Source organism: Bombus flavifrons, chromosome 5 (genome assembly GCF_040668555.2).
Source record: "Bombus flavifrons isolate JBK064 chromosome 5, iyBomFlav1_principal, whole genome shotgun sequence".
In the NCBI taxonomy this organism is placed as follows: domain Eukaryota; kingdom Metazoa; phylum Arthropoda; class Insecta; order Hymenoptera; family Apidae; genus Bombus; species Bombus flavifrons.
The window spans coordinates 6,137,020-6,157,090 of NC_138446.1; the positions used below are offsets into that span (position 1 = coordinate 6,137,020).

At 43.4% G+C, this 20,071-nt stretch overlaps 1 protein-coding gene across 1 annotated transcript in view; it reads left to right on the forward strand.

The window, feature by feature from the left end:
* The window catches only part of LOC138179666 (mucin-2), a 62,585-nt gene that overhangs the window by 38,607 nt on the left and 3,907 nt on the right, over positions 1–20,071 (forward strand). The window contains exons 3-8 of the mRNA XM_069112693.1: positions 6,890–6,937; positions 7,298–7,771; positions 8,099–8,380; positions 8,475–8,804; positions 8,862–8,926; positions 8,996–19,755. Coding sequence (XP_068968794.1) covers positions 6,890–6,937; positions 7,298–7,771; positions 8,099–8,380; positions 8,475–8,804; positions 8,862–8,926; positions 8,996–19,755 — 11,959 coding nt within the window. The remainder of the gene's footprint in view (positions 1–6,889; positions 6,938–7,297; positions 7,772–8,098; positions 8,381–8,474; positions 8,805–8,861; positions 8,927–8,995; positions 19,756–20,071) is intronic.

Consider the following 20,071-nt stretch of genomic DNA (forward strand, 5'->3'; position numbering starts at 1 on the left):
GCATTTATATGTTGTATCTGGTAGCAGAGGTGCGAGGAATCTTGACGATAAAGTACCGCTCATAGTAAATTCTTCATTTTATTACACTGTTAAAAAGCCAACAACTCAGTGATTCTCACGAAGCTGAGTGATGTTTTATTTAAAATAATTGCATGTGATTCTTTGACGATTATTCCGACGGTATAAAAAGCAAACTTTAGTATTTCTGGCGTTAAAAACATCCACCTACCGCGATAATTTCATTCCAATTACTATTTTCATTACCGCCATGAAAACTCTGTAACAACATAGCTCCAAGGTTTCTATATACTGTTCCCTATACACCCTCTCTATCGCGCCCGGGCATCGTCCCAACAAACGTTTACTTTCCTCTACTCTATTTGCGAACCACAGCTCCTTATCGTTGTCGTTTACGATCATCGTCACGGGCGTGAAAACACATTTCAAGACGGAAGTAACTCCTAAACGGGGAACAAGAACAAATGATGGAACAGCCCGGTTTTACTATACCGGTCCGAAGGATCCTCTTAGAAACTGGCAGGACTGAGAAAAGGGTTCCTTGTGACTGGTACGTCGTAACAGGTTCCCATATTTTCCGTCTTCGTTCATTCCTTCCCTCGATTCTCCTTTTATCCTTCTCAGCTCCTTTCTTCGCTACCTTACCGGAGGTGATGAGGTCAGCGGCGGTCATTCGACAAAAGGTATGGTATAACGGAACGCGTGGGTGCAACTTCGTCGTGACACGGATTAAATGATCGTATTAATTTCTCTCTGCCTCTGGCACGGGTCCTGGAATTCGAGGCTCCTCTCCTGGGAAACGGTCTTCGTGCTTTAAACGCGTGACACCGGACCTTTCTGCGAATTTGCCTAGTTGAACGTGACGCGCACAAGCTCACTAAAGTATTCGAACAGTTACGAGTACATTTTATGAATATATTATGCGCGCTGTAGGTAACATTTGAAATTTCATCAACGTTGTTACGGAACTCGATTATGATGATTATATTGGTAAAGTTTGGAACATATTATCGGAAAATGTACTTTGCAGTCGATCATACCGAATCTTCCGAGATTTTTAAATTTTGTTGAAATGCTTTCTTGAAATACCGTTCTTTACAGATCACAAATGATAGCTTTCACTTCGTTTCAGCTCAATCAAACAATCACATATTATTTACGATGAAGCGAAACCAATATTTCGTTCTGAATGGATTGAAACCATCGCTATAGCAAATCCTATGCCTCCATTAATAAAACATTATATACCATTTCCTTTGAAGTTATTATCTCTAAGAAAACTTGTTTGCTAATAACTAAACGATGTTGCGAAGATAAAGAATAATGCGTGAAACAGGAACCGATGAATCGATAGATTTACAAACAGAAGGGCTTCCGAATCTTACGAAAATGCGTTTTCATCTCTGTTTTCTGAAGTAACCAACGACGATGAACATCTGCATTCAGTAACCACAGCTGTGCCATCGTTCATAACAGAACCGCAAGAAGAAGTTGCACTTGCTACCAGTTATTCCTCTAGCCACCTGTCTTCGAATCTCATTCTCGTTTTACCGTAGCTTCGCGATATTGTAAGCGGCAATAAACTCGATTGAAAATAGGAGATAATTTATAATTGTCCTCGAAACAGCCCCGTTGCTGCGAGCGAACGTTCGCGATATTACGCCAGAACCGGTTAGTCAACTTCTCTTAATGCAACACGCTCGATACCAATGACATTGACATTGAATGTCGGAAGAGCACAAGTAGTGATACTTTCCGACCCATTAGGAAAGCTTTAATTTCTCACGTAAACGCTAACGACGATAGTCATTCGTCATCATTTGCCATTCGTACAATTTATCGTCGCGTGCGAAGAGCTTGTGTATGTTAATGTTAGAAAGTATCGTTCTAAACATGGGATAATGAACAAGTTAATCGAGCCTCTTTGCGAAAAATGGTAAACGTAAATGCTAGAAATTGAAAATTATTAATCATGTTGATTTACGCGAGATTGCTAGATGATTTTTCACTGTTTTTGTAGCTTCTGTTGAGAGAAGAGCTTCCTTCTATGGATGACCTAATTATTCAGGCATTAGTGGGTATTTGATAAACGAGTAGCACACTGATGATTAATGAAACTCGCCAGTTAACCTAATCGTAGAACTTATCCTAACCTAACTATAAATATTAACTCTTCCATAATAAAGTAATTACCTACTTAAGGAAAATATTAGATCTCATCAGAAGGATGCAATAATTATGTATAAAATGCACATCAATATACCGCCAAAAAGTTTGGCTTCACTTTTATCATCTCCGATTTATGGGAAGAATATGAAGCACAAAATATATTGTAGAATATAGTTCGCTATTTCTTGTTCCTTTTCTGCTGCGTAATCATGTCCAGCTTTTATTTTAGTACAAACAGTAACATTTCATTACTCTTTCGTTTCCCATTTGCAATTTTCTTAATTCAATAAATCTTCCAAATCGCAATGACCCATAATAAACTTTCCAGAATCGTAACACTATACATCATCCAAATATCAACCAACAAACCAAATACTGCCGACAAAAAGTCAAAGAGTCTGTTCGTAATAGAGCTTTTCATCTGACGCAACAAGGGTTGCAATTACTTCATTGTGTTTTTCATCTTCCATCGCCATGAAGAGAAATCCCCATGGCGGTTGCGGTGCAGGGTAACCGCGACCTTGGGAGACACGTAGTGCAGAATTTCGTGCACGCGATACGCGCCGGGAAGCAGAAAGCCAGGTGCTCATCAGAGCGTGTGCGGTTGATGGTAATGAACTTTCGCGAGGCAAGGCCGCCGGGATGATTTCATAACGCGCGCGCAATGCCTTTGCTCTCGCTCGCCTGACCAACCTCCACAAACTCTCTCTCACTCTCTCTCTCTCTCTCTTCTTACTCTCTCTAGCTCTCTCCTTTTCCTCTTCCGAGTCCGCAACAGCTCGTTGTACGAGCTGTTGAACACACGCTCGACCGAGAGGGAAAGAGAATCATAAGACTCGGTAATAAAAAGCTCGATCGAAGGAGCGAGTGAGAGCTAAATAACCGGAGAACATTGACTTATATAATGAATCGTGCGTCTCTGAGGATGAATAAGAGCTCGGCCTCGATTACCGTTCCTACGAGAACGTATGAATTTTTTCCTCGCCGCACGAAGCGAGATCGCCATTATTGTTCAGAGATAATTCAAAGGCCGTCTGTTTGTCCTTGGTTAATTACATGCAATGCAATTCCGTGGTCGAAGAACCTGTACGTGGAACGAAACGACCGGAACCTTCCTTCTTCGATAAGCATATGTACTTTGCAATCTCAATTAATTTATATTAGCTTCTTGATCGAACTGTTACATATTAATGATAAATTAATAAATAGAGGCAGCAACGATTTTTTTTTATAGATTACAGATCGAAATGAAATATTATTGTTGTTAGAGTTCATCTTTCCGAGAACAGAAATATCTCTGACAGTCGATACTCCCGTTACTCCGTCAATTTATTCCACTTAATTCGATCGACTCTTTAAATCGATCAGGATCGAACCACTGGACAAACGAGTTACTTTTTTCGATCTTCTGCACGAAAATTGAATACAGAAGAAATTCACAACAAAAAGAACCGGTTCTCCGATATCTTTCGCCCTGCTAAGCGAACAAATTGTTTATCCCAACAATACAAAAACTTTCTTTGTGGCACCTGTCGTCCTTTCGTCCATTTATATAGCCGGATAATCTCAGTAAGCAGAGACAATGTAACGGGTCCTCGACAGACGCTCATCTAGGTTCTTGCAAATGCGGAGAAAAAAACCGGGCACAGTTGTCGTAAATTTGCTCGTTCATCGGTTGTCCGTTCCTGTTGAATGAATACAAAGTGATCCAAGATTATAATCTCGCGCGACACGCCGACACCTCGATGAAGCCTTACTTGCTGGCAAGGGCCGAACGAGCCGTAATAATTTAGCACGGCCATCGTGCAAGACAAGAATCGTCTCGATGAAGCAACTTATATATAGTATGTATATGTAGATATATATGTATACGCGTAGTACGTGCTGGGCCCGTGTAACGTGGAGGCACGCGGCTGGGATCCGTTCGTGGGACTCGCGACAGAGACACGGATGGCCCTTCCATTCACAGACCACGGTGTGCTTCCCAGTACAATTCAATTCGCTGGAAACCGACGCCTGCTGCACGCTCCGCACAGCGCTGGAATGCTGATTCTCGAATATGCCTTGGCTTGCCGAGCAAAGCACGTAGGATGGAAACGCGAATCTTCTACCGTGGCTGGCCGGGAACACCGTGCGGAAACGCACACGCCGCGCATTTCAACCTCGCGCCTTCGAGTCGCGGATCGACTTCCGATCGAGCGGTCTCCACATCGTAGTGCTCGTCAGCTGGGATATAGGTTTTTTGGTCGAATCTGGAACGAAATGTGATCTGATTCATTGTGAAATACAAAGGAAAATTTTTGTATAAAGAAAATCGTCTGCATTCGTTATGTTCTTTCGGAGCGAGTTCTCCTTAACGATGAATGGAATAATGTAATAATAGAGTTTATGAAACATGGAAATTTAAATAAAAATGGATCGAATGAGCATACAATTTCATTCATGTTAGAAAAGTTATACCAATTCAGCAATTGTTTTCTATTTTTTTAGATATATAATTGATATATAAGATATATTGATATATTGATTGATATATAATATATATATAATTGATATATTGTATATTTTTTAGATATATAATTTGTAAATGTTTAAAGAACTATTACATCTTTTAGATCTGCTATGTTCTAAAGAAGTTCTAAGATAAATGTCAATGTTTGTAAGGAAGCTTGAAATTAATTTGAATTTCAACGTTTCGAAGCTACGTCATATGATTAATATTCAATGAAATATTGTCTGTCGAAGAAAGATTCCAGTTCGCACTAATCAGGTCTATTCGACTCCAGTCTCCGAGATGATGGTATTAAAATTTATCAAGGTAGTCGATTTGAAAAAAAGGAGATCGTAATACGAGCCATAAAAGAGTTCGCGAAGCATCTTCAGCGCCATATAATAAATCTGCCAGCACGGTTCGTTCAATGAAGGGATCATGCTGGACATTCGAATCCTTCGCCTCGCAATGCACGTATCCGCGTACGGAGACGTTTTGTGCATTTCAAAGAGTTCCTGGACGGTTTTCAAAGAAAAAAGTACAAGCAGAGACTTTCGAAAAGAGGACGGCGCGTCATTTGCGAATTCGTACATTCTCCACATTCACGTCGGTAACTTATGAAACAAGTATCTCGAAATCAAAGTACACACACAGAATAGATAGAGAATAGAATCACCATTATTAAAATATTAGAAACATTCGCAGTTCAAAAACTGTATAGCACAAAAATATTCTAATAAAGATTTATAACAATAAATTCTGAAAATATCCTGAAATGTGAAACGATCACAGAAAGAAACAATTATACCTCTATTCAGCCTATTGTATCTTTATTAATCTCGATACGATTTCTAAGGAATTCAATTTTCAGAAAAACCAGCTATCTAATATTAAACAGTAAGATCCTGTATCAAAAGACTTTCTTTTCTTCGGAAAAACTTCTGTCTTTCCGTTTTATCTAAAGTCTCTTGCAACTAGTTCCGCCAATAATAGCTTCGTACTTTCCAAATTCTTTCGTAACCAATATCCAACTTTTATTCTAAGAAAATCTCGCTTCGTTGAAATTCGCAATAAACGCGAGTCGAAGACGTAAACCGGAAAAAGAGAACATCCTAGAAAGAGAAGATCCTATCGGCGAATAGAGAGGCTTATTGTTCGAGTAGGAAGAATGGCGAGAACCGATTGTACCTTGCAAAGGGTGGCGTGTCGCGTTTCACAAACAATCGAACTCTCGAGTCGCGCGCGCAGCACTTCAATTCCGAAGAAATTGCGAAAACGACGCCGTGTAAGGCGAACGATAAAGACAAAACGAAAGCGAAAGATAGAGATAGAACGAAGCTTGTGCACGTGCGTTTCTACTATGGATTCGTCGACGGTGAAAACTAGCAAGGATATAAGGATAAACGAATGGCAAAGACAGAGCAAGAGATAGAGTGAAAAAAATAAAAGAATTCTGTATTCCATGCACACTCGGCATACAATTCGTTCGACTGGGGCGAGGGTGTTAACGAGAATTCGCCCACGTACGCTCGCGCCATATGACGCTTTGACTCACTCCGTTGTTAAAGCCCGGCTCACCCTCCGGACAAACGCATCCCGCCGGTAATTACTATGATAAACTGCATGCAGAGACACGACTCGTCTCCCTATGAAATTTCATGGGAAATAGAGTTCCTTAGATTATTTAGCCTCGTACATACGCTATTTCAACGTTGGAATTTCCATAATGAATTCCAGGAAATGAATGTTATTTTCGTGCTATGCACAACTCTGTTTATAAGTATTTCCATGCGTCTGGAAAAATTAAGAAAAAAAAAATAAAATGTTTAAAAATTGAAAAGTTCGATACGAGTAAAAAGATATATATTTTGTTAATTTTGATAAATTGATCGATAATTTGAGCGAAATATGTAAATATAGAAACAAAATTAATATTTGGTACGGGATTTACACACTTTTCCACTAAATCAATTATTTCCTATTTACATGTTTGGCACGCGTACTATTCATAATTTAAGCGCTGCAATTATCACCTTTGAAATCTTAGAGTATTTTTAATATAGCTCTTAAATCAGAGAACTGTGGGAACTAAGTTGAGCTATAAATACAAACTCCTGCTAATAATTTGTGTGAATTGTCACGTTTGAATAAGAAATCATTGGATCATATAATGAGAACATGAAATGAAATGTATATATTTTTCTGTTACAGCACCTGTATATGACCAGGATACCACACAAGTAGCAGAATACGATGGTGGTACGTACGCCGTGACGACTTTCATTACTCCTAATCTAATCAATGTACACGCACGTTACCGACGACGTGAGGTTAATTGTAGCTTCTATCGGAGTGGAACAGACAACACGTGCCATTTTAACGATTCAATTCTTTCAATGAATATTAAGAACGTCGTGCACCGTTTTAATCAATATCACATATTCACATAACTCTGTAATGCATATTCTTTAATAGAATGCAATCTTTCATTCTCTTTAAACTAATTAGAAAAATTCAATTATTCTCTTTAAATCCAGTTCAACTCAAAAAATTTAATCTCTATATAAATTTAAAAGAAAAACACAAATAAGTATTACAAATAATTTTGTTAATTTACAGCCACAGCTGGATGCTACTATAACTTTCAACACTATGCGGAGGGCGATAGAATCATAACGAACGAGCCATGCCTGAACTGCACGTGTCACAATCGAATGCTGATGTGTTACTTGAGGGTTTGTCCCTTCACCAAGGCGATTGGCCAAGACTGCACGGTTGAAAAACGCCCGGATCAGTGTTGTCCTGTCATCACCTGCCCAGAAGTGCCGGTACAACTGTTGACCTCGACTACTAGCGCGCCAGCAATTTCCGGTTCTACGGCGGTCGGTTTCCACGACAATTATGGATGCAATGTTGACGATCGGTTCTACGCGGATGGTGCCCAATTACCCACCGACCCTCAGAATCCTTGCGAACTCTGCTACTGTATCAGGAATAGGACTACTTGCGTCATGCAGGAGTGTACTTTACGTGTTGCTGGATGCAAGCCTGTTTATCAACCGGGAATTTGTTGTCCTGTCAAATATAATTGCGGTAAGTTTCTTGTAAACGGCATTAAACAGCGAAACATCGTGTTAAAAAAAATGTGAATTTTTGTTACACCATGTTACTTGCGTTATAAAAGAAAAGTAAGATATTGACAAAATTTTGAAAAACACTAATCCTTCCAAAGCGTTTTCGTCGACTATGTAAACTATAAACTCTAACTAAGCTTACTTAAGAATTTTCTGACTTCATTTTTTTTTTTTTTTTTTATTTAATTGATACAATAAGATTATTTGTATAATAAAGATTCACTAATTGTATTGATCAGTTGTGCGAAGATGTTTCATTTGGATTATAACTGTAAATCTTCAACAGAATACGACGAGGAACTCGCCACGACGGTTGAACCAACGCCCGGTCTAATTATGACTACCACGATGGCCCCAGGAGCAACACCGCAGTGCTACCACGAAGGAAAAGTTTACGAGGACGGTGACTTGATCTACTCGACCCAACCCTGTCAGCATTGCTATTGTTTCCGCGGTGACATCGCATGCGCTGTGCAAGATTGCGGAACACCGATGAAAACTCATGGAAAGAATTGCACAGCCTTGCCACCGCCGGAAGGAGAGTGTTGCCCGACCACGTATCAGTGTGGTAAGAAACAACTTCCTTTATTACACTACTTAAACGCAGCGAACATTCCAACGTTCGCGACACTAGTTCTATATAAACGTTCTTTATTGCATAGAAGAAGATGGACATGGTGGACTCGTTACATTACCTAGAGGCGAGGAATCATCTACTGAGGAACGCGTTCCAGAGACTACAGTTGCAACTGTGACAACAGCTGAGAAAGAAGCACTGCATCCTGAAACAACAGAAGAGACCTTCCCAGGTTCTGACAACGTCATTCCTCAAGATCACGAAATTGTAACCACTCAAGCGCCAGTTGAAAGCGCGCCGTCTACAGAAGAACCCAAAAAAGAAGAAGTTCCTTCTCTGGAAGAAACCGCTGCTCCAGAAACTCCAACAACTCAAAAAGAAACTGAAGATACTGTAGCAGTGACAGAAGCATCTAGCGCAGCACCAAAATTAACCGAATCTCCCGAGGGAGCAAAAGCTGAAGCGACGGAAGCACCATCTGTAGAAGAAAAGGGCGAAGAAGTGGCCACTACACCTGCAGAAGAAACTACTCAAGAAGTCACCGAAATATCAGTTCCAAAAGAAGTACCAGAATCGTCACCAAAACTGGAGACTACACCGCAAGAGGTAACTACGGCAAGAGGGAAAGAAAGACCAGAGGTAATTACTGAACAAGCAATGCCAGAAGAAACACAAACTGAAAGTAAAGTGCCTGAAGAAGCACAACCTGGATTGCCAAGCGAGGAAAAACCAACGAAAGAAAGTGTGACTGTTTCGGAGAAAGAGCCAAGTGTTACTGAAGAGACAGTACCTACAGAGGAGCATCCAGTGGAGGAAGCTAAGATGCCTACGCAAGCACCAGAGTTTCCAAGCGAAGCACCAGAAGTTCTCAACGAAGAAAAGGGAACATCTCCAGTTTATGAAGCAGAAGCGACAACAGTTAAAACGTTGGGCGAAGGGGAAGTAACTGAAGCAGTCAAAACGACTAAAACTCCTGCCACTGAATCAGAACAGGGACTGTCTACAGAGGCACCCATTAAAGAGAAACCAGAAGAAGCCGCAACACCTGAGACTGAAATAACAACTGAGAAACCTACTGAAGAGGTTCCAAGCACAGAACAAGTTCCCCAAAAACCTGAGCAAGTTCTCGAAGAAGAAAAGGAGAAACCAATGGAAGTGAGCACGGAGCAATTACCTACAGAAGTGCCTGCAGCGCCAGTAGAACACGGTATAGAAGCAATACCTACAGAAGTTCCAGTGGAACAGAAAACAGAACTACCAGTACTTGGACACAAGGTTCCTGAAGTGCCTGGTCTGGCTCCCAAGAAGGAAGATATGATTCCTCCTGAAGTACCGGAAACTAGTGAGCATCCAGCTGTAACAGAAGAGTACCACATGGAAGAGGGAACTCCTGTAATTCCAGAACGTGGTCCACCAGGTATCTCGATTACGGAACGTGTACCAGAGAGCAAGGCAGAAGATAAGGATGCAGTAACTGAAATTTACATTACGGAAGGTTATGTTGACATGAAGCCACCAGAATTCCATGTACCAAGCAGTCTCGTAACTGAAGCACCTGAGCAGAAAGGTTCGTCCACGTATGTACCTACAATTCACGAAACAACGATTGCTCCTAAACAAGAAGCTGTTCCTATAGAAGAAGGAACTACGGTGGAAGCGCAATTGCCCGAAGAAGCGCCTTCGTCCACTTCGATTGCGCCAGAAAAGGCTATAGAAGGTGTTCCTCCGGTTACGGAAGCTGGTGAAGTTCTGGGTGAAGAGAAAGAGGTAGCAGAAGCCGCTGCGAAAGGCACTGAATCTAGCCCTGCAACAGAGATTTCAACATCAGCCCCGGAAATTCCAGAGGAAGTACCACAAGAAACTGAACGACCTAGTTTGCCAGAGGAACAGAGTACGGAGACATTGTCTTCCGAAGTTTCACCGGCAAAAGAGTCTTCTGAAGAACAAGAGTTACCGACAAAGGGACTGACTATCGAAGAATCTGGAGAAACCTCTTCCGAAGAAGTGAACGATTCAAGCGAAGAAATTACTGCTTCCAAAGAGAAACCGGCTAAAGAAGCCGAGAAAGCACCTCAAGAACACGTATTTGAAATATCGGTTCCAACTCCAGCTAAGATACCTATAACAGAAGAATATCCAACTGAGCAACCAGCTATCGAAGAGCAAACTGAGAAAATAAGTACAGAAGGTGCGCCAATGGCACCTACAGAAGTCAACGCAGTTCCGGAGGAGAAACCTGCTACAGAACAAGAAGAACAAGGTACTGTCGCGCCGGGAGAAGCTTTGCCAAGCGAAAAGCCTGGTATAATTTCGGGAGCTCCTGAAGAACAGGCTACTGAGAAACCAATTACTGAAGAGGAAGCTCCAGTTACTAAGGAAGCTGAGGACGAAACAATAAGTATAACACAAATACCCCCCAGCGAAGGTGAGCGACCTGAAGCAAGTGAGAAACCTGTCGTTGAAGAAATGCCAAAAGAAACAACGATTTCAGAACTCGAAGGTTCACCAGTAACTCAGGAAACGACGGAGGCCGAGGAACCAACGGAAGGCACTCTAACAGTTACAGGTCACTCAACCATGGAGCCAGAAGAACAGAAAACAGAAGCACCAGAGATTAGTGAACAGCCAGCTCTTGAACAAACTGAAGCACCGATAACCAAAGAAACATCATCTGAAGGAATAGTGCAAGAAGAACAAAAAACGGAGGAGCCAACGAAGGAAGAGGGCCCAACTGAAGGACCAGAGACTCCATCTCCATCGACAGAGGAATCAGTGACTGAAGGATTAGCAAAGGAAGGAACACAAATTCCTATAGAGGCGCATCAGCCAACTAAATCTCCTATTAGTGAACGTAAAGAAGATGAAATGGGTGCAGAAAAGCTGCCTGAGGTGGAAAAAGGCGTTCAGAAGCCATCTCTTGAAGAAGAGAAGCCAACTGGAAAGCCTGTAGAAGAAGAAACTGCTGTGGCAGGAGAAGCTCAAATAACTGAAAAACCCCTTGAAGATCATAAACCTGTTGAGAAAGAACCAATCGAGGGACCCGCAGAAGGAGAACAACCTGCGGAAGAAGCGAAACCAACTGAAGAATCAGTTGAACAAAAACCTGAAGAAGAAGAGAAGCCAAGTGAAAAACCAGAGGAAGAAGGAAAAACAGTGGAAGAGGAAAAACCAACAGAAAGTTCTATTGAAGAGGAGAAACCAACTGAAGGACTTGCTGTACAGAAAAAACCAACTGAAGAGCCCGTTGCAGAGGAAAAACCAACTGAAGGACCTGTTGCGGAGGAGAAACCAACTGAAGGTCCTGGTGTAGAGGAAAAACCAACTGAAGGACCTGCTGTAGAGGAAAAACTAACTGAAGGTCCTGGTGTAGAGGAGAAACCAACTGAAGGACCTGCTGCAGAGGAAAAACCAACTGAAGGACCTGCTGTAGAGGAAAAACCAACTGAAGGACCTGTTACAGAGGAAAAACCAACTGAAGGACCTGTTACAGAGGAAAAACCAACTGAAGGAGCTGTTGTCGAGGAGAAACCAACTGAAGGTCCTGTTGCAGAGGAAATACCAACTGAAGGAGTTGTTGTCGAGGAGAAACCAAGTGAAGGTCCTGTTGCAGAGGAGAAACCAACCGAAGAGCCTATTGCAGAAGAGAAACCAACTGAGGAACCTGTTGCAGAGGGAAAACCAACCGAAGAGCCTATTGCAGAAGAGAAACCAACTGAAGAACCTGTTGCAGAGGGAAAACACACTGAAGCACCTGCTACAGAGGAGAAACCAACTGAAAGACCTACTGAAGGGGAAGAACCAACTGAAGGGGCTGTTGCAGAGGAGAAGCCATCTGAAGGGCCTGTTACAGAGGAGAAACCAACTGAAGGACCTGCTGTAGAGGAAAAACCAACCGAAGAGCCTGTTGCAGAAGAAAAACCAACTGAAGAACCTGTTGCAGAGGGAAAACATACTGAAGCACCTGCTACAGAGGAGAAACCAACTGAAGGACCTGCTGAAGGGCAAAAATCAACTGAAGGACCTGTTGCAGAAGAAAAACCAACTGAAGGTCCTGCTGTAGAGGAAAAACCAACTGAAGGGGCTATTGCAGAGGAGAAACCATCTGAAGGGCCTGTTACAGAGGAGAAACCAACTGAAGGTCCTGCTGTAGAGGAAAAACCAACTGAAGCGCCTGTTGCAGAGGAGAAACCATCTGAAGGGCCTGTTGCAGAGGAGAGATCAACTGAAGGACCTGCTGTAGAGGAAAAACCAACTGAAGGGCCTGTTGCAGAGGAGAAGCCATCTGAAGGGCCTGTTGCAGAGGAGAAACCAACTGAAAGACCTGCTGTAGAGGAAAAAGTAACTGAAGGACCCGCTGCAGAGGAGAAACCAACTGAAGGACCTGCTGTAGAGGAGAAACCAACTGAAGGACCTGCTGTAGAGGAGAAACCAACTGAAGGACCTGCTGTAGAGGAAAAACCAACTGAAGGACCTGTTGCGGAGGAGAAACCAACTGAAGGTCCTGGTGTAGAGGAGAAACCAACTGAAGGACCTGCTGTAGAGGAAAAACCAACTGAAGGACCTGCTGTAGAGGAAAAACCAACTGAAGGACCTGCTGTGGAGGAAAAACCAACTGAAGGACCTGTTACAGAGGAAAAACGAACCGAAGAGTCTGTTGCAGAAGAAAAACCAACCGAAGTGCCTATTGCAGAGGAGAAACCAACCGAAGAGCCTATTGCAGAGGAAAAAGCAACCGAAGGTCCTACTGCAGAGGAGAAACCAACTGAAGGACCTGTTGCAGAGGAAAAACCAACTGAGGGACCTGTTGCAGAAGAAAAACCAACTGAAGGACCTATTGCAGAGGAGAAACCAACCGAAGGGCCTATTGCAGAGGAAAAGGCAACCGAAGTTCCTACTGCAGAGGAGAAACCAACTGAAGGATCTGCTGTAGAGGAAAAACCAACCGAAGGACCTGTTGTAGTGGAGAAACTAACTGAAGGACCTATTGCAGAAGAAAAACCAACCGAAGGGCCTATTGCAGAGGAAAAACCAACCGAAGAGCCTGTTGCAGAAGAAAAACCAACCGAAGAGCCTGTTGCAGAAGAAAAACCAACCGAAGTGCCTATTGCAGAGGAGAAACCAACCGAAGGGCCTATTGCAGAGGAAAAGGCAACCGAAGTTCCTACTGCAGAGGAGAAACCAACTGAAGGATCTGTTGCAGAGGAAAAACCAACTGAAGGACCTGTTGTAGAGGAAAAACCAACCGAAGGGCCCATTGGAGAGGAAAAACCAACCGAAGAACCTGTTGCAGAACAGAAACCAACTGAAGGACCTATTGTAGAAGAAAAAGCAACCGAAGGTCCTACTGCAGAGGAGAAGCCAACTGAAGGACATGTTGTAGAGGAAAAACCAACTGAAGGACCTGCTGTAGAGGAAAAACCAACTGAAGGGCCTGTTGCAGAGGAGAAGCCATCTGAAGGGCCTGTTGCAGAGGAGAAACCAACTGAAGGACCTGCTGTAGAGGAAAAAGTAACTGAAGGGCCTGTTGCAGAGAAAAAACCAACTGAAGGACCTATTTCAGAGGAAAATCAAACTGAAGGAGCCGTAGAAGAGAAACCAAGTGAAGCCACTCCTTCTCAGGAAACTGTACCAGTATCTGTAGAAATTCCAACTGAAATTCCAATCGAAGAGAAACCTTTTGAAACTCCTGAAACAGCACCTACGGAAGTTCCTAGTGTAGAAGAAACTTCTAGCTCTTCTGCTCCGAAAGAGGTACCTGAAGTGTTGACAGAACTTCCAGAAGAAAGTTCAGAAGCTGCCATCACCACAGATACGGAAGAAGTTTCGCACACCGAGGAAGCACAAACAGAGAGTAGTATGTCACAAGAGCAAACAACAAAAACTCCCACTATTCACGAAGAAGCTTCTACGGAACCAACTATACAAGCTTCAGAACAGCCTACCGAGGAAGAAAAATTACCAGAAGGAAGCACTCAGAAACCAGAATTACCTGTTGAAGCATCAACAGCAACTATTCAAAGTGAAACAACCGAGCAAGAAGCTAAAGTGCCTGAGGTTGGTATCATGACTGAAACTCCTGAAGTCTCTCCGTTTGAACCTGGAGCTGTTAAGACAACAGCGGCTCCACTTGAAGAAACGAAATTACCAGAAGAGGAACAGAAAGTATCTACTCCAGGAGAAGCTCAAACTGAAACTCCATTGAAAGAAGAGGGAACGACTCAAGCTTCTCAGAAGAAGGAATCAGAGGCTCCTATTACAGAAGAGAAAGTTCCAGGTGTATCGCTTGCAACACCCAAAGAAGAAGAAATTCAGGAGACCACACCCTATGCAGAAATAGCGCCAAAGGCTACAACTGAACAAATAGCCGAACAATCCACTCTGGCTGAAGGACTTCCGGAAAAAGGACTATCCACAGAAGCTCCTTATATACCACCAGCAATTCCAGGAGAAGGCAATTGTCTCGTCGAAGGACAATCTTACAGCAACAACTCTATAATTCCTCCAGCCAATCCTTGTCAACTTCAATGTCGTTGCATCAGTAGCATCATTCAATGCGACCTTGTTCAATGCCCACCGCCTCCCAATCATTTATCAAACTGTATGCCAATTTATACTAGCAAGGATGCCTGCTGCCCGATGTACACCTGTGACTCGACGCCTACAGCAGGGCTGGAGTCCGATAATCATATGATCGAACACGAAACTCCTAAATACGAAGAGGAACAGAAAACTGTATCACCGACAGCTGAAGTTCCAGTGAAGGAAGGCACAACGGAAGCCATCAGGGAACATTCGACTATGGCACCAGAAATGCACATATCCGGTGAAGAAACGACTGAACAGACACATGCACCTGGTTTCTCTGAAGAAAAGCAAACGACGCCGACATCTGCGGAACCTGAACACGTACAAACGGCTACCGTTGGAGAAGCTGCCAAAGAACCTGAAGAACAAACTCTTAGTTCAGTATCTCCACAGATAGAGTCTTCTAGTCAAATACCTCCAGGGGAAGCGAAAGAAACTTCACCAGAAGTATTAAGCACTCCTATGAAAATCCCAGAGGAACAGGTAACCAAGATTCCATCTACGGAACAGCCGATCGAAGGGCAGGCTCCTGAAGAGCAACCTTCAAGTACTGCTGTGAGTGGGGAACAGACAATTGTAACGACAGAAGGAGTCCAAGAAGAACAAACTTCTGTTGGAATTGAAAAGGAAGCTTCTACCACGATAAGGCCAACGGCTGAACAACCATCCATTCCATCTGCTGAAGAAGGAGAAAAATCTGTAGAAGGCGAAGAACAAATAACTGTTTCACCTGCAGTTTCAGAAGAAAGTATAAGCAAGGAACCTGAAGTTCCAAGCTCTTCCATTTTGCCAGAGGTTGCAGTGACGGAAGGTCAACCTTCAGTGAATGTTGAAACTCAAGGACCACTAGAAGAAGGCACTACTGTGGGCCCAGAATCGGTAACACAACCTGAAGAAGAAGGAATAAAGGAAACTAAGCCAGCTGAAGAGGAAAAACCTGCTCAACCTGAACAACCTACTACAGAAGGTGGATTACAAACAGTCCAACCTGGTGAAGTAGAATCTGAAAAAACATCCATACCACCTGTCGAAGTGTCTACTTCACAAGAAGGTGTAACAGCAGGCGAAGAACATGAAGTGACTCATGTAGAACAAGGAACTGTTAAACCAACTGAAGGTGAAACACCCGTAACGGCAGAAATGGAAATGACTGCACCTAGTGTGACTAAAGAAGGACCAAGTAGCACAGAAGCACTCGAAGAAGGAATAACCACGCCGTCAATCATGGGTGCAGAAACTACAAAGGAACCAGAAACTGTTTCAGAAACTACTCCGGAAGAAGAACATGCCGTACCCGAAAGAACTGAACAACCTTTGATACCTACTACTTTAGCAGAAGACGGAATTAAGGAAACCGTAGTTAAGATGACTACGACAACACCCGAAGAAAAACCTGTGAAGGTACCCGAAGAACAGTTACCAAGTTCTACCGAAGCTGCTGAGGTAAACACTGAGCAACCCTCAACATCCACTAAAACGGAGGAAACGGCAGAAAAAGAGGGGGTCACTGAAGAACAACTAAATATCGTTAAAATGAAACCTGAACAGGAAACTACACCACCACCTGAGGAGCAACAACCTGAAGTAATACCAGCAGTGAAAGAAACAGCAGAATCTGTTTCACCTGTTGCAGAGGAAACTACACCATCGTCGGAAGCTACGCAATCTCCTGTATCTCAAGAAACTATTACAGAAGCAACACCTGAAGCTAGTACAGTGAGAACAGCTCCTGAATTGACTTCTCCTCAAACACAAACCGAACAACCTTCAATGGAGAAGGAAACTGGGGCTCCTGCTACTGAAGAAGTGGCTACAGAAGGAATTAAGGAACACCCTATTGAACCAGAGGAGCAGCCGGTTACTGAAAAAACAAATATAGCTCCCGTTGGAGATAAAGTGCCTGAAATTATAGCGCCAACTGAAGTTCCAGAAGAGGTAACAAAGAAAGAAGAGCAAGTGACAGAATCTGTGGTACCATCTGAGGAAACTACAATGCCACTTGTAACTGTGGGAGAACAGAAACACGAAGAGGGAACTGAGGAACCAATTGTAAAAGAAGGCGTGACACCTGCAGAGACGACCAAAATGCCTGATATGGTAGGTGAAGAAATTACAGCTACAAGAAAAGAACAACCTAGTGCAACACTACCTCCAATTGTGGAAATCAGTTCCACAGTAGCACCAGAAGAAATTCCAATTTCTCCAGAACAGACAACGGAAGGGCAGAAACCTCTAACAGAGGGTGTAACAGAAGAGAAGGGTACGACTGTGCCGAGTGAAATGGGTTCAACTCCTGAAGAACAATCTTCTGTGACGGAAGAAAAACCGGAAGAAGAAATGACGCAGAAGACTGATGTACCGTCTGTAGTAGAAGCAACAGACAAACCAGTGGAAGAAGCAGCAACAGGCAAACCAGTCGTAGAAGAAGCAACAGACAAACCAGTCGTAGAAGAAGCAACAGGCAAACCAGTCGTAGAAGAAGCAACAGGCAAACCAGTCGTAGAAGAAGCAACAGGCAAACCAGTCGAAGAAGAAGCAACAGGCAAACCAGCGGAAGAAGTAGCAACGGGAAAACCAGTGGAAGAAGAACAGACGCCTGTTGAAGAGCAAACAACTCCAGTAGAGGAAATCGTAAAGGAAACTGAAGTTGTTTCTAAGGCACCTGCCGAGGTTGGTACTACTGAAATACCAGTGAAGATAGCGACTGAAGAAGCAACAGAACAAGGACTATCTGCGATACCAGAAAAAACACTTCCTACCGAAGGACCAGTGCAAGCTACTGAAGGTCCGCAAGTTCCCCTTCAAGCACACGAGGAAGAATATTCGACCGAAGCTCCCAAAAACGTAACTCCTGCAGGAGAAGTCCCGACACCAGAAGTTCCAGAGAAAGAGGTTCCAACTACAGTACCAGAAGAAGCAATTACTACGGAGGCAGCAGAGAAGGAATTTCCTAGTGAAGTTCCAGAGGTAGCTCAACCTACCAAAGCACCAGAAGAGGTTCTTCCAGAAAAGGAGAAACCGACCGAGACAACAGAGAATGCTCTTCCTGAAGAAGAGAAGCCTGGCGAGGTAACTGAAAAGACACTTTCTGAAGAAAAGAAACCCTCTGAAGTAACTGAGGAGATTCCTGAAGAAGGAAAGCCAGTCGAAGCTGAACAGCAAACAGTTGAATCCGAAAAAGAACTTCCTCAAACTACTGAAAGTATTTCATTCCAAGAACAATTCCCTGAATTAGCATCAAGTTTGACTAAAATTCCTCAAGTTGAAGAACAGACAACTAAGCTTCCTATCACTGCCGAAGAAGAATTATCGCAATCAACTACACCAGTAGCTGAAGCCGAAGCAACGTCTCCTCAAGAAGGAGAAGTTCCAGTGTCTCCAGTTGAAGCTACAGAAGCTACAACAAAGGAAGCTGAACCAAGTCAACCTTCAGAGGGAACACAGCCTGTGGTAACGGAAGGACAGCCTGCTGTAACGGAGGCACAGCCTGCGGTAACAGAAGCACAGCCTGCGGTAACAGAAGCACAGCCTGCTGTAACGGAAGCACAGCCTGCGGTAACGGAAGCACAGCCTGCGGTAACGGAAGCACAGCCTGCGGTAACGGAAGCACAGCCTGCGGTAACGGAAGCACAGCCTACCGTAACGGAAGCACAGCCTACCGTAACGGAAGCACAGCCTGCGGTAACAGAAGCACAGCCTGCTGTAACAGAAGTACAGTCTGCTGTAACGGAAGCACAGCCTGCGGTAACAGAAGCACAGCCTGCTGTAACAGAAGTACAGTCTGCTGTAACGGAAGCACAGCCTGCGGTAACAGAAGCACAGCCTGCTGTAACAGAGGCACAACCTGCAGTAACGGAAACACAGCCTGGCATTCCAGAAGCACAGCCTCCTACCAAACCAGCAATCGAAACTTCAACACAAGGAGCAGAAGAACACCCAGGAACTGAAAAGGCTCCTGAGGAAGAGCACGCAGTTTCAGTGTCAACGGAACAGCCTCAAGAAAAGAGTACAATTGAACCACCGCTTCCTGAAGAGCACAAAGAAGGAGAAACTCACGGGCTGCCAACGGAACCATCGGTTGAATCAGCCGAGGAAGAAGAAGAAGAGGTAGAAGAAGCTGCATTGCCGGAAGCACATTCGACAACCGAGAAAGAAGAGCCATCTGAAGGTCAACTGCCTAGTGGATTTGGCGAGCATCTTCCACCAGTGAATCACACATTTGAAACCACTGAACGACCTGTGCAACCAAGTCTATACGAACGACCTACGAGTACTCTAGCCCCGCAAGTTCCTGAATATCCTGATCAATCGGTAACTGGAGAAGACAATCCACACTTCCCTCCACATGGTGGCAGTTACTTGAGTCCCGACGAAGATTACGACGAAGATGATCAAGCTATTTACGGACCAGGAACTTGCCGATATGGCGGCAAAGTTTATGTATCGGCGCAACAAATTCCAAGAGATGATCCATGCGACTTCTGCTTCTGCTTCAGAAGCGACATCATTTGTCTGCAACAAAGCTGTCCACCGCCGATCCCAGGTTGTCACGAGGAACCGATCAGTGGATTCTGTTGTCCAAGATATGAGTGCCCTGTGTCAATGGCCACGTCGCTTAATATCACCACAACGACAACCACGACGACAACCACGCTGCCGCCGCACTTCCACGCTCATGCATATAAGGGAGCTGCGAAACGAAGCGGCTGTCAAATTCGCGGACAAGCGTATCGTGTTGGAGAAGTTATTAGGTCCGCATCAGGACCTTGCCTTCAGTGCACGTAAGTTTAAAGTCTCTTTTTAAGTAATCATTATCATTTGAGGCTACTGAGTGTAAGTTATACTCAATAGGAATTATATATATCCCAAAAATTTTATATTTTAGTCAAATTCTATGTCATATTCTAAATAGTATATTTGCGGCTAGATTCTTTAGGAATCAAGTGGCATACTGGCATGATATTAAATTATATTTCCTATTTAAAAATAACTACATCCGAAAACTCTACATTCTAACTATAGCAATATATGGCATCAAATGGTCCAACTTCCAATCACTATCAAAAGTAAAATGGCCACGAGCGAAATATTTATTGT